The sequence below is a fragment of the Apodemus sylvaticus genome, chromosome 15 (genome assembly GCF_947179515.1).
Source record: "Apodemus sylvaticus chromosome 15, mApoSyl1.1, whole genome shotgun sequence".
NCBI lineage: Eukaryota > Metazoa > Chordata > Mammalia > Rodentia > Muridae > Apodemus > Apodemus sylvaticus.
Genome location: NC_067486.1, coordinates 6,507,307 through 6,522,531, shown reverse-complemented (window position 1 = coordinate 6,522,531; position 15,225 = coordinate 6,507,307). Strand labels below are relative to the sequence as shown.

At 42.1% G+C, this 15,225-nt stretch overlaps 1 protein-coding gene across 6 annotated transcripts in view; it reads left to right on the top strand.

The window, feature by feature from the left end:
* Positions 1–15,225, top strand: part of Son (SON DNA and RNA binding protein) — a 32,310-nt gene that overhangs the window by 1,353 nt on the left and 15,732 nt on the right. For 5 of the 6 annotated variants that reach the window (XM_052159132.1, XM_052159133.1, XM_052159134.1 and 2 more), the window contains exons 2-4: positions 2,345–2,511; positions 5,694–11,690; positions 13,213–13,373. In XM_052159132.1, coding sequence (XP_052015092.1) covers positions 2,345–2,511; positions 5,694–11,690; positions 13,213–13,373 — 6,325 coding nt within the window. Of the gene's footprint in view, positions 1–2,344; positions 2,512–5,693; positions 11,691–13,212; positions 13,374–13,603; positions 15,116–15,225 lie in introns of those variants that run through there. The other variant, XM_052159138.1, reaches the window with a different exon arrangement.

The following is a 15,225-nucleotide window of genomic DNA, read 5'->3' as shown; positions in this document are numbered from 1 at the left end:
CTCTCAATCAATGATGAGGCGTCATAATTTTTTAAGTAATGTAAATATTTACCCACTGTGTTGCTCTTTAACATTTTGGGACATTAGCTCCTTTTTTTTTTTTTTTTTTAATGAGATGAAACATAAACTAAGGGAATATAATTTTTCCTGGAAACCTTTGTTTTTTGAGACAGGGTCTCTGGCTGACCTAGAATTCACTGTGTAGATTAGGCTGGCCTTGAACTGGTAGGGATTTTCCTGCCTCTGCCCAGGCTACCACCATTCTGAAACACAAGCAGCCTCTCATACTGATTGTATTTGCTTTTTTGTGAGGTGGGGGGTTGGAGACTGGGTTTCTTTGTGTGGCTCTGATTGTCCTGGAACTGGCTTTGTAGACCAGGCTGGCCTTGAATTTGCAGAGATCCACCTGCCTCTGCATAACATACTAGGAACAGGTTTGTCCTTCAGAGTCTCATTTACTTGAGCAGTTTTCATAACTACATGAATTACTTTTTAGGATATTTATGGGTGGGCAGAAATGACTTAAAATTGTAACTGCTTTTTAGTAATAGTAATTAACATTCTGGTAGCTTTAATGAAAATTTTTTATAGATTGTTGACCTTCTCTCTCTCTCTCTCTTTCTCTCTCTTTTGAGAAAGTTCTCCCTGACTCTGCCTCTCTGCCTATGCTTCACATTGCCTGAATTGCCCTCATGCCCAGCCCTAGATGACTGGAACAAACCTTTAATCCTAGTGCTCAGGAGGCAGAGGCAGGAAAATCAATCCCATTAAGTTGGTCTATGGTAGTGAGTTCCAGGCCAGACAAAGCAGAGAGATCGTGTCTTTAAAAAAAAAGTATAAATGCTTAGAAAAAAGTAAAAATAATTTTTGAGAGCATTAGAACAAAACAGCATGCTTTATGGCATAATCAATCTAAAAACATTTTTTTTAATTTGCTACTTGAGTGAGCTACTTTTTCCCTATTTATATATTCATCAGTATAGGTGATGAGACTAACACACACAATTGTATATTTATACTATATTTCATATAGTTTTTTCCTCATTTTATAGAAACAATAATAGTCCTGATTGTAGAGTCTTGTTAAAATTTCATGATTTTTAAAAATAGGTGGCAAGCCAGGTATGGTGGTGCATGCCTTTAGTCCCAGTAGATGGGCACATCTCTTGAGTTTAAGACAGCCAGGGCTACGTAGTGAGGCCTTTAAAACAATAGAAAGTGGCACTAGTCAGTACTTAGAAATGCTATTAGCCTAACAAGGCTTGTGTGTTAGAAAACCAATCATTCCTAACTAAAGTGTTTGTTTCTCTAATAAAACTGTTAGCAGTTTTATGTGTATTCAGGTAGTAAAAAAAATTCTAATTCAAACTGAATGCATTTTAAACTTTTTGCAAGTTTACCCAAAAATAGTAAAAAAAAAAAATGTTTACATGAATGACCTTGTATCATCTACTGTGATGTTCTGGCCCTGTGATCTGAAAACAAGCTATTGGCCATTTTACTATTAGTATAAATGAATTGCCATTTGTTCTGTGTAAATTTCTTGAATTTCAGAAATTGTTTAGTAAGCAGACTATAAAAAATAGGTAGAAAGTACTAGATATAGTTTTCTTTTTAAAATTTACAGCATTTCATTTACATTCTGAACACGAAGAGGCTACAGGTAGCCCTTTACTTAGTGTTTGCCTGGATGGTTTGTGATCAGTGCACAGTGATTCCTACCATAATGCTTAGTTGTCTGTTTTTCTTTGTGAATCGGCTCATTATTACTTAGGTAACTGGAAGGTTTAAGTTGTTTTAATCATAATAATTATATTTTCTTTTCTTTTTTTTGAGTCAGTTTTCTGTGTAGCCCTGGTTGTCCTGGAACTCCCAATTTAGACCAGACTGGTCTTCACCTTCACAGAGATCCTCCTGCCTCTGCCTTCTGAGTGCTGGGATTAAAGGCGTGTGCCACCGCTTCTAGCTTTATTTTTTGGTTTTTCAAGACAGGGTTTCTCTGTGTAGCCCTGGCTGCCCTGGAACTCACTCTGTAGATCAGGCTGGCCTCGAACTCAGAAATCCACCTGCCTCTGCCTCCCAAGTGCTGGGATTACAGGCGTGCGCCACCACGCCTCTAGCTTTATTTTTAAAACACACTTGGACATCTGATTTTAAGATTTCTTTTAACTGCCTCAGTTCTGAAAACTTGTGTACTAATGGCAAACATCTGAAATAGAAAAACATGAGGTTATGGGTAACAATATAATGAAGCTTATGTTAATTACATTATTAATGTTGAATTACTGAATTATTATGGAATGATGGAAGTATTGATGAATTTTGAAATTTTTTCCTTGTCAAGTGGAAGGAGTGAAGGCCAGCTGAATGGCGAAACAAATACACCTATTGAAGGAAACCAGGCAGGCGATACAGCTGCCTCTGCAAGGAGTCTCCCAAATGAAGAGATAGTGCAGAAGATAGAGGAGGTCCTTTCTGGGGTCTTAGATACAGAACTGCGATACAAGCCAGGTAAGTTGAAGTTCACTGTCAGGTTCAAAAATCTTTTGAAAAATTTGAATGCTAATTGCACTATTTTAGGTTTTTTTTTTTTCATAGTGTCTTGTTGAACTTCTTTGCAAACAGTCTACTCAAACATCAACATTGGATTTCTTACATGTGTTCCTGGTAAAATAAGGTTTATCTCTCTATTTAACTCAGTTTTGATGTGACTCAATGCCAGGATTTTTCTGTGTATTTTCTTTGAAGGATTGTATAAATGTCAGCTCTTTTAAAAGTAGTTCTTGGTGTTTTTCCCCCCACTTAATTTTTATTTCTGAGTATGTTTTGAGTGTATTCATGTGTGTGATGGTGCCTGAGGAGAGTATCAGATCCCCCAGAATTGGAGTATGGACGATTGTGAGCCACCAAGCGGGTGCTCCTTCGTAAGAGTAGCTCTGAAGTGTCAATTTTGTAAGCTGCAATATCGTGAACTAAATCTCATTTTTTAAAAAAGATTTATTTATTTATTATATGTAAGTATACTGTAGCTGTCTTCTGACACTCCAGAAGAGGGCATCAGATCTCATTAAGGATGATTGATGTGAGCAACCATGTGGTTGCTGGGATTTGAACTCAGGACCTTCGGAAGAGCAGTCAGTGCTCTTAACTGCTGAGCCATCTCTCCAGCCCCCGTGAACTAAATCTCTACTGGTTTTAAACCATATTACATTTTGCTTTAAAGCCTGTGCTTAGAAGTTGATTTGTTTATACAAAGCAGGTTGAAGCGCATTCATTGTGTATTTCCTTTTTTGGAATTGATTAAATAATGGGTGATTAAAAATGAATTTGTGATTAACTATAAGAATAAATTATTAAATGTAGGAATTAGGTGTGTAGTATAGTTCATAAGACATAGTTTAAGGAGCTGGAGAGATGGCTCAGCGGTTAAGAAGACTGACTTCTTCCAAAGGACCTGAGTTCAAATCTCAGCAACCACATGGTGGCTTACAACCGTCCCTAGTGTGATCTGACGCCATCTTCTACTACTACTTCAACTACAGCATACTTCTATATAATAAATAAATAAATAAATAAATAAATAAATCTTAAAAAAAAATAAAGTGTTTAAAAAAAAGACATAGTTTAACAACTAGTCTTGCTTAGATCATGTCTGTGGCAATCTTGTTTGGTTAGGTATAAACTACCTTTTCATGCTGTGAAATAAGCAATAGAAATTGATTAATTTTCTTTTGATATGATATCTAATGTTGGAATTGTTTTTTCTGTAGTAGGAATCACTGGTATATTTGACTAGCCAGTTCCGTAAGATTTATCATATTAAAAATCTATAGGGTACATTTTACTATATGGTTGTAAGGTAGAATGTAAACTGTCTTATCTGAAATAGGCAAGATGAAATGTTAGGTTGGGCTGTATTTCAAGAAAACAGTGTTTAGGGAAACATGGTTTTATCAGAATAAGACAGTTAAAAAAAGTGAACTCTGTAGATGCATCATATTTGTTCAGGCATTCTTATTTAAAAGCCTTCACTTGAACTTTGTTGAAAATGTACATGTAATAAGAACATTTTTGTACTTGGTGTACTTTGTTGTGGTTCTGTCTTCTGGAGATCAAACCCAGGGACTGGACAGTAATTTGGACAAGGCCCTTCATCTAGCATGTGATGGATTAGTTTAGGCTTACAGAAGCATTCTGTTGAAGGATGAGTGCCATATCATTTCCTATATAAACGGGATGAATAAAATATTAGTAGATATTCAGGGAGACCATTTTCTATCATCTAGGAGTTTATTGATAGTCTTTGTGCATTTTTGGATATTAATCCTACTAGCTCTGTGGAGTGTTTTTTTTTTTTTTTTTTTAGTAGGAATTGAAATAACAAAATATGAAGTAAATTTATTGATGTAGTTTAAAAATAACTTGCTGTAGTTTGAGAATAAGGTTTTGGGAATGGGGGATGGTTTTTTTGAGACAGGGTCTCATTTTGTAGTTTCTGACTGGCTTGAAACTCAACAGATCCGCCAGCTTCTGCCGTCAGAATGCTGAGATAAAAGGCATGTGCCATCATACCCAGCCTAAGAAAAGAATAATTTTTAAAATATTATTGCTTTTGTGCCCACATGTGGGTGGGTAGATAGCGTGTGTGTGTGTGTGTGTGTGTGTGTGTGTGTGTGTGTGTGTGTACGTACACTGCCACATTTGTGGAAGTCAGGTAATATATGGGAGTTGGTTTTCTTCATGGGTCCTGACAATTGGACTCAGATCATCAGGTTTTGCTGTAAGCAACTTATTCATTGAGGCATCTCACTGTTCCCGAGGAAAGGTTGGTTGTTTGTTTTCTACAGCCAAATTTTGCTGCACTTTTAATGCTCAATAAAATAGAAGGGGAAGGAACATTATTAAGTTTATTACATGAAGCCAGAGTTGCTAACAAAATTAGATAAGGACACAAAAACAATGAGCAGGTATCCCTGATGAGTATAGATCTAGAATTTCCTATGAAAATACGTGTATGCTGAATTCAAGAGCACATTCAGAAGAGTGTGTCCCAGTGATGCTCTACTTATAGAGCATTGCCTCATCCAGTCATTGTCAGTTTCCTCTGACAGTGGATGCAAGCAGATGCAGAAATCCATAGTCAAACATTATAGGGAGATAGAGCCTAAATGGTAGGTCTCCATCAAATCTATCTTCTCAGATGCCAAAGAATGCTGTGGAAGAGGAGGAAAGATTATAAGACATAGACGGTATGGAGGACACCAGGAAACTATGCTCCTCTGAATCAGCTAAGCAAGGCACACATGAGTTCACAGAGACAGAAGCATAACGTTAGATTTTAATGGAACATACTTTCTTTTCCATCTGCCAGGGGTAAAAATTGAACTCAGGACTCTGCACATGCTAAGCAAACACTCTGCCATTGAGCTGTATCTGATCTTAAAACATAATTAAGTTAGTTCTAAATGGGTCTTTGTGTTATACCAAGAATTTACTTTGATGCAGTCTACAGTTGTATAAATAGCTGAAAAGTGGAAGTCTTCAGGTTTACTGCTTTATAGACAATACATTATTTTGTAAGGTTTTATTCACAGTAAGTGAATTATACTGTGGTTTCTACATGTGAATGGAAATAGTGGCAATTTGTATGAATCTACTCTGGGGAATGACTGACAATTTTTTTTTACTTTCAGACTTGAAAGAGGCCTCCAGAAAAAGTAGATGCGTATCTGTACAAACAGATCCTACTGATGAAGTTCCCACCAAAAAGTCAAAGAAGCATAAAAAGCACAAAAACAAAAAGAAGAAAAAGAAGAAAGAAAAAGAAAAAAAATATAAAAGACCACCAGAAGAATCTGAGTCTAAACTGAAGTCTCATCGTGATGGGAATGTTGACCTAGAATCTGATTCCTTCCTAAAGTTTGATCCTGAACCTTCAGCAGTGGCACTGGAGCGTCCTGTAAGAGTGTCTGGCTTAGCTGAGGCCAGCGGAGCCCCCTTACTGCTGGAACCTCCAGTAGTCGCAATGGAGGTACAGGAGTCACACGCTTTAGAGACTCTGAAGCCAGCTACAGAAACTGCAGAACTGTCAGTTGTATCTACATCAGTAATCTCAGAGCAGTCTGAGCAGCCTGTGCCAGTTATGCTGGAACCATCAATGACAAAGATGCTGGATTCTTTTGCAGCAGCATCAGTGCCTATGTCAACAGCAGCGCTGAAGTCACCTGAGCCCGTCGTAACAATGTCAGTGGAGTATCAGAAGTCTGTGCTGAAATCTTTGGAGACTATGCCTCCAGAGATGTCAAAGACCACGCTGGTAGAGCTTCCCATAGCAAAAGTGGTTGAGCCATCAGAAACCCTCACGATAGTATCAGAGACACCTACTGAGGTGCACCCTGAACCAAGCCCATCAACAATGGATTTTCCAGAGTCATCTACAACTGACCTGCAAAGATTGCCAGAGCAGCCTGTAGAAGCACCATCGGAGATCGCAGATTCATCCATGACAAGACCTCAGGAGTCACTGGAGCTGCCTAAGACCACAGCGGTGGAGCTACAGGAGTCGTCGTCGGTGGCCTCAGCCCTGGAGTTGCCGGGGCCACCTGCAACCTCCATGATGGAGTTGCAGGGGCCCCTTGTGACTCCAGTGCCAGAGTTGCCTGGGCCCTCTGCCACTCCGGTGCCAGAGTTGTCAGGGCCCCTTTCTACCCCAGTGCCTGAGTTGCCAGGGCCCCCTGCGACAGTGGTCCCTGAGTTGCCGGGGCCCTCTGTGACACCAGTGCCACAGTTGTCGCAGGAATTGCCAGGGCCTCCAGCACCATCCATTGGGTTGGAGCCACCACAGGAGGTACCAGAGCCACCTGTGATGGCACAGGAGTTGTCAGGGGTGCCTGCAATGTCAGCAGCAATAGAGTTGACAGGGCAACCTGCAGTAACAGTAGCAATGGAGTTGACCGAACAACCAGTGACGACGACAGAGTTCGAGCAGCCTGTGGCGATGACAGCGGTGGAACATCCTGGGCATCCTGAGGTGACAACTGCTACAGGGTTGCTGGGGCAGCCAGAGGCAGCAATGGTGCTGGAGTTGCCAGGACAGCCAGTGGCAACCACAGCGCTGGAGTTGTCTGGGCAGCCTTCGGTGACTGGGGTGCCAGAGTTGTCAGGGCTGCCTTCGGCAACTAGGGCACTGGAGTTGTCAGGGCAGTCTGTGGCAACTGGGGCATTAGAGTTGCCTGGGCAGCTCATGGCAACTGGGGCACTGGAGTTTTCGGGGCAGTCTGGGGCAGCTGGAGCACTGGAGCTTTTGGGGCAGCCCCTGGCAACGGGGGTGCTAGAGTTACCAGGGCAGCCTGGAGCGCCAGAGTTGCCTGGGCAGCCTGTGGCAACTGTGGCGCTGGAGATCTCTGTTCAGTCTGTGGTGACAACATCGGAGCTGTCAACGATGACCGTGTCGCAGTCCCTGGAGGTGCCCTCGACGACAGCGCTGGAATCCTATAATACGGTAGCACAGGAGCTGCCTACTACATTGGTGGGGGAGACTTCTGTAACAGTAGGAGTGGATCCCTTGATGGCCCAAGAATCCCATATGTTAGCTTCTAACACCATGGAGACCCATATGTTAGCATCCAACACCATGGACTCCCAAATGCTAGCATCCAACACTATGGATTCTCAGATGCTAGCATCCAATACCATGGATTCCCAGATGTTAGCCTCTAGCACCATGGACTCCCAGATGTTAGCCTCTAGCACTATGGACTCCCAGATGTTAGCAACTAGCTCTATGGACTCCCAGATGTTAGCAACTAGCTCTATGGACTCCCAGATGTTAGCAACTAGCTCCATGGACTCTCAGATGTTAGCAACTAGCTCCATGGACTCCCAGATGTTAGCAACCAGCAGCATGGACTCCCAGATGTTAGCAACCAGCAGCATGGACTCCCAGATGTTAGCAACCAGCAGTATGGACTCCCAGATGTTAGCAACCAGCTCTATGGACTCCCAGATGTTGGCAACCAGTTCCATGGACTCCCAGATGTTAGCATCTGGTGCTATGGATTCTCAAATGTTAGCTTCTGGCACTATGGATGCTCAGATGTTAGCATCTGGTACCATGGATGCACAAATGTTAGCATCTAGTACCCAGGATTCTGCTATGATGGGTTCAAAGTCTCCTGATCCTTATAGGTTAGCTCAGGATCCTTACAGATTAGCTCAGGATCCCTATAGGTTGGGTCATGACCCCTATAGGTTAGGCCATGATGCTTACAGGTTAGGACAAGACCCCTACCGATTAGGCCATGATCCCTACAGACTAACTCCTGATCCCTATAGGGTGTCACCCAGGCCCTATAGAATAGCACCCAGGTCCTATAGGATAGCACCTAGGCCATACAGGTTAGCACCTAGACCCTTGATGTTAGCATCTAGACGTTCTATGATGATGTCCTATGCTGCAGAACGTTCCATGATGTCATCTTATGAGCGCTCTATGATGTCTTATGAACGCTCTATGATGTCCCCTATGGCTGAACGCTCTATGATGTCTGCCTATGAGCGCTCCATGATGTCAGCTTATGAGCGCTCCATGATGTCTCCAATGGCTGAGCGTTCTATGATGTCAGCTTATGAACGCTCTATGATGTCAGCTTATGAGCGCTCCATGATGTCTCCTATGGCTGATCGATCTATGATGTCCATGGGTGCTGACCGGTCTATGATGTCATCGTACTCTGCAGCTGACCGGTCTATGATGTCATCGTACTCTGCAGCTGATCGATCAATGATGTCATCTTACACTGATCGATCAATGATGTCCATGGCAGCTGATTCTTATACTGATTCTTACACTGATTCCTATACGGAGGCATATATGGTGCCACCGTTGCCTCCTGAAGAGCCCCCAACAATGCCACCATTGCCACCTGAGGAACCACCAATGACACCCCCATTACCTCCTGAGGAACCACCAGAGGGTCCAACGTTAGCAACAGAGCAATCAGCACTAACAGCTGACAATACTTGGTCTACAGAAGTGACATTACCTACTGGAGAAACTGTATCACAGTCTGAGCCTCCTGTGAGTCAAAGTGAGATTTCAGAGTCTTTGGCAGTACCTGCTAATTATTCAGTGTCAGAGTCGGAGACTTCAATGTTAGCATCTGAGGCTGTTATGACTGTTCCAGAACCTGCACGAGAGCCCGAGTCTTCAGTTACATCAATACCAGTTGAGTCTGCTGTAGTAGCAGAGCATGAAATTGTTCCAGAGAGACCAATGACTTATATGGTGTCTGAGACTACCATGTCAGCTGAACCACTAGTGCTAACATCAGAGGCTTCTGTTGTGTCGGAGACATCAGAAACATATGATTCCATGAGACCATCAGGACATGCTATCTCAGAGGTATCCATGTCACTCTTGGAGCCAGCAGTAACTGCTTCACAGCCAGCAGAGAGCAGTCTAGAGCTCCCATCCATGGCTGTCCCAGCACCTTCCACTATGACTACCACAGAATCTCCTGTTGCTGTCCCAGAAATTCCTGCTGTGGCTGACCTCGAACCTCCCATTATGGCTGTTCCAGAACCCCCAACTGTGGCTGTCCCAGAACCCCCTGCTGTGGCTGTCCCAGAACCTCTTGTGGCTGCTCCAGAGCCTCCTGCCATGACTACTCCAGAACTTTGCTCCTTGTCTGTCTCAGAACCTCCTGTGGCTGTCTCAGAGCTTCCAGCTTTGGCTGACCCAGAGCATGCTATCACTGCAGTGTCGGGTATTTCTTCCCTGGAGCCTTCTGTGCCTGTCTTGGAACCAGCAGTATCAGTACTTCAGCCTGTTAGGATTGTTTCCGAAACATGTGTTCCTGTCCAGGATCCCACTGTGGCAGTTTCGGAACCTGCTGTCATAGTCTCAGAGCACACTCAAATAGCATCACCTGAGATGGCCGTAGAGTCTTCACCAGTAATAGTGGACTCTAGTGTTATGTCATCACAAATTATGAAAGGAATGACTTTACTTGCTGGTGATGAAAGCCTTGGTCCAGAGGTTGGCATGCAGGAGACTCGGTTGCATCCAGGTGAAGATCCACATGATGGAGGACACTTGAAAAGTGACTTGTATGAAAATGAGTATGATAGAAATGCAGACCTTACTGTAAACAGTCATTTAATTGCTAAAGATTCAGAGCATAATACAGTATGTGCTACTACCATTGGTCCTATTGGTGAAACAAGTGAAGAGAAAATTTTGCCTATTAGTGAGACTAAGGAAATCACACAATTGGATACCTGTCCTGCTGTTAGTGAGGCTGATGTAGGAAGAAGTCTGTCTTCACAGCTTGCTCTGGAACTGGATACAGTTGGAACTAGTAAGGGGTTTGAATTTGTCACAGCATCTGCACCCATTTCAGAGAGTAAATATGATGTTGAAGCATCTGTAACTACTCAAGATACTGATCATGACATGGTAATTTCCACCAGCCCTAGTGGTGGCAGCGAAGCAGACATAGAGGGACCTTTGCCTGCTAAAGACATTCATCTTGATTTATCATCAACTAATGTTGTTTGTACGGATGTGGAAGACTCATTACCTATAAAAGAGAGTGACCAGGCAGTGGCAGTGGCTCTTAGCCCTAAAGAAAGCAGCGAAGATACACAAGTACCTCTTCCCAACAAAGAAGTGGTTCCTGATTCAGGATACTCTGCCAGCATTGATGACATTAATGAAGCTGACTTAGTGAGGCCATTGCTTCCTAAGGACATGGAGCGTCTTACAAGCCTCAGAGCTGGCATTGAAGGACCTTTACTTGCTAGTGAGGTTGAACGTGACAAGTCAGCTGCCAGTCCAGTTGTAATTAGTATACCAGAAAGAGCTTCAGAGTCATCGTCAGAGGAAAAGGATGATTATGAAATTTTTGTAAAAGTTAAGGACACACATGAAAAAAGCAAGAAAAATAAAAACCGTGACAAAGGTGAGAAGGAGAAGAAAAGGGACTCTTCATTAAGGTCTCGGAGCAAGCGTTCCAAGTCCTCTGAGCACAAGTCACGGAAGCGTACCAGTGAGTCTCGCTCTAGAGCAAGGAAGAGGTCATCTAAGTCCAAGTCTCACCGTTCTCAAACACGGTCACGGTCACGGTCAAGACGCAGGAGGAGGAGTAGCAGATCAAGATCTAAGTCTAGAGGAAGACGGTCTGTATCAAAAGAGAAACGCAAAAGGTCTCCAAAGCACAGATCCAAGTCCAGGGAAAGGAAAAGGAAAAGATCAAGCTCCCGAGACAACCGGAAAACAGTTCGAGCCCGGAGTCGAACTCCAAGTCGTCGGAGTAGGAGCCACACTCCTAGTCGGAGGAGACGATCTAGATCTGTTGGTAGAAGGAGAAGTTTCAGCATTTCCCCCAGCCGCAGGAGCCGAACCCCCAGCCGCAGGAGCCGGACCCCCAGCCGCAGGAGCCGGACCCCCAGCCGCAGGAGCCGGACCCCCAGCCGAAGGAGCCGGACCCCCAGCCGAAGGAGCCGGACCCCCAGCCGAAGGAGAAGATCAAGGTCTGTGGTAAGAAGACGAAGCTTCAGTATATCACCAGTCAGATTAAGGCGATCAAGAACACCTTTGAGGAGAAGGTTTAGTAGATCTCCCATTCGTCGGAAAAGATCCAGGTCTTCTGAAAGAGGCAGATCACCCAAACGTCTAACAGATTTGGGTGAGTCATGCTTTACGTTGTAATAGAGTATGATTTAAATGTAATTTCTGATGATCTTGAATCAAAAGTATAATTTTGGGTTATTGATTTGAAGATCATTAGATTATGTTTAGAAAAAGGGGACGTGTACTTAAAAGTTAAAAAGACCTGCTGTGGAGAATGTATTAGAGCCTTGATGTGTCTGTACTTGGGATTTTGCCTTAATTAAAAAAATAGATGGATACCTTGTTACAAGTCAGATTATTGTGTGTTTCATTTCAACACATGACTTTGCAAATCAGCAGAATTCTCACTTAGTAATTTTTAATGGGGGAGGCTCTTTTTCTTTTTTTCCTTTTGTCTTGTCCCTCCCTCCCTCCCTCCCTCCCTTCCTTCCTTCTTTCCCTTCCTCCCTCCCTGAGACAGGGCCTTTAGTCTATAGTTCTTGGTGGCCTGGAACTTAACTGGGTAGCCAGGCCAAAGTGGTTATTCTCTTTCCTCAGATTCCTGATGGCAGGGATTTCAAACTGAGCCACCATGCCTGACTTATCTTAAGGTGGCAATCTAGGATTATTAAATGGGTTTGATAGGTTATTGAGATTAAGAAATTTTGTATTTGGGGAGTTAGTTAACTGAATTAATGATGCAACCTTTTCAGTGAAGTGATACTCTGTTGTCTATAAAAAAAAATAAATGTTTTTTCTTAGTAAAACTGCTGGGTAATTTATCCTGTTTCCAATAGGTAGGACATTCTTGGTTTGTAAAGACAGTGGAGATAGTAGAATTTGTATTTAGTTTAGCAAGAGTTTTCTGATGTCTCTTTTCTAAGAATAGAGAAACAGTTGGTAATTCTCATTGCCTTTTAAGTTAGTGTAAGAAGTTGGTAGAATGCCTTCCTTTTACCAAAGGACAATACTTAGAAGAGTAGACTGTAGTAATTGCCTTAGTAATAGTGTAGGGGGCACATTTGCACAATGGAGAGGAATGTTAATTCTTACTCAGTGAAGGCTTGTTGAAAGAGATGACACTTGGGGCTTAACAAGGGATTAAATTGTTTTCAGATTATAATGAGGTTTGTCCTATACAGTCAGAGACTAGCTTATATAGCCCCTTATGTAGTTGAGGTTGACCTTAAACTTCTGATACTTCTGCTTCCACCTCCCAAGTGCTAGGGAGGCAGTTTTATAGAATGCTGAGGCTTGAGCCCAGGGCTGGGTCTGTACATGTTTGGTATGCATTCTTCAATTGAACTGCATTCCTAGTATGAAAATGAGGATGGTTTAAGGTCATGCTAATTTTAGGAAGTAACATTGTTTTTGGCAGACTTGTGCCTTACTTTATAGATTCACAGTAAGCTATTGTGTGTAGTATTTGAACTGGAAACAATGTTAATTGTAGACAAGGACCATCCACCTGAATCATGGCTCAAGCTTGGGGCAGAATACTTACTGATGCCTTTAATTTACTGTACATTGTGCTTTTGACAGAGCCAAAAAACATACAGCTTTTAGGAAAACTGCTTCCTGTATTCTTCCTCTTTCAGATAAGGCTCAATTACTTGAAATAGCCAAAGCTAATGCAGCTGCCATGTGTGCTAAGGCTGGTGTTCCTTTACCACCAAACCTGAAGCCTGCACCTCCACCTACAATAGAAGAGAAAGTTGCTAAAAAGTCTGGAGGAGCTACCATAGAAGAACTAACTGAGGTAAGCTAGACAGAATTTGTTTCCATTCTTAAATGGATTTTTCCATGGATGTTGACTCTGGAGCGTGCCAAAACCTGAATTGTGGGCTGAACTGATAATGGCTGGCACCGAGTGCCCAAAACCCGAAATACAGATGTGGCAGCGGCAGAAGCTCTGTTTAGCAGGCCATTATCCGGGATGGCTAAGCTCCGCTAGCTAAAAAGTTACTTCCCATTACTTTTGCTTTCCAGTTTTAGAAGCCAAACTGACTGAGGAGTGGAACGGTTCGTTTGAATGGAGGAGGTGTTGAGTGAGCAACACGCAGAAGCTCGCCTACAGTTTCGTTTCCATTCACGACGTGTTCACTGATCGCCAAGAGTGTACTGCATATACGCAAAGACACAGACAATCTTCAGAAATGATCTTTTGCCACCGGAGCTTGGAAATTAATGAGAATAGCTGGCCATTGCCTGAAAGGAACTTCTTTCGCATCAACATTTCGGGTTTTGGCTGTTTGGTACCAGCCATTGGCGATAATGGCCGGCCATTATCAGTTCTTCCTGCGGTTCGGGTTTTGGCAGTAACATATTTTAAATATACTTATTTTTGTTTTAAAATTTTGATCTTTTGAAATTGAGGCTTTTGGGGGGAAGCTTTGTTTTACTTTAATATTTTTTTGTGTGTGTGGGAAGACGCTGAAATACTGCTGCTAGGATCCAGAAATAACACACTGTTTCATATACTGAAACTTGTTATTGGCTAGCCTTATGCCAGCCTGCCACTGTCAGCATATTCTGTTCCCATTGGTTACATGCTTGATACACTCTTGTGTTTTTGGCTAATTGAGCTTTTTAATTCTATTGTAATATTTTCAATTGATAATAGATGTGATAAATTCTGCTTGTATAGACAGGTGTACTAAAATTTACTCTTAACCTTTTTATACATGGAATCTGTCCTTTGCTTCTGAGGAAGGAATTGACTTTCTATGTTGGACTGCATCAATTGTGCCCTCTCCATCATGCCTTATTTTCCATTCTTAAGTTACAGTCCTGAAATAAATTTTAAAAAACATTAATGGAGAGAGATGTTACTATTTACCCTGCCACAAATGTTTAAAATCTTTTACCATACATTTGGGATTATAAAGTTTCTTAATTTGTTTCTTCACTTAGATTCATTATAGTATGAATTATAACATAAAAAAGACCTAGCTAAAGCCTCTGTTGCTTACCAGATGCAAGCTCTTTATCTAAAACTGAGCGCTTAGCGTTCCCTGTTGTCTGCTCATCTTCAGCGCTCTTGCCCTCTGACAAGTCTCTCCCAACATGCTCACCACCACCTGACCAAGACGACTTCCCTTTCCTTCCAATTTCTTGTTCTTTACTGTGGGAATTTTGCTTAGAACTCTTGAAGGAATATTCTTTGATCCTTAAACCCTGCCTGAATACTCTCTTAAACCTTTGTTCTTTTAGCACTTATGTACCGTTTGTATTATATCAGTTTGCACTTGTTATTGTGTTGCTCTGTAAAAAGGTTCTTACTTCATGTGTATGTACTTTTGTCTCGTATTAGATTGTAAGCTCCTTTGGAGCAGGGACCATGTCTTTTCCCTTTTTTATCTTTTTTCCTTTTCTTTTCTCTCTCTTTTTTCTTTTCTTTTTTTTTTTTTTTTTTTTTTTGTATTTTTTTCCCAAGACAGTGCCCAGTACAGTGCTCTGCACATAGTAGGTGCTCAATAAATGTTGTTGACTGACTGAGCAGCCAGTGTGTGTTTAAATAGCTAATGATCTAAATGATGGTTTTCTAAGCTATCATAAATGTTGATTACTTGAAACTGATCTTACATTATCTTGAAAAATATTACATGCTG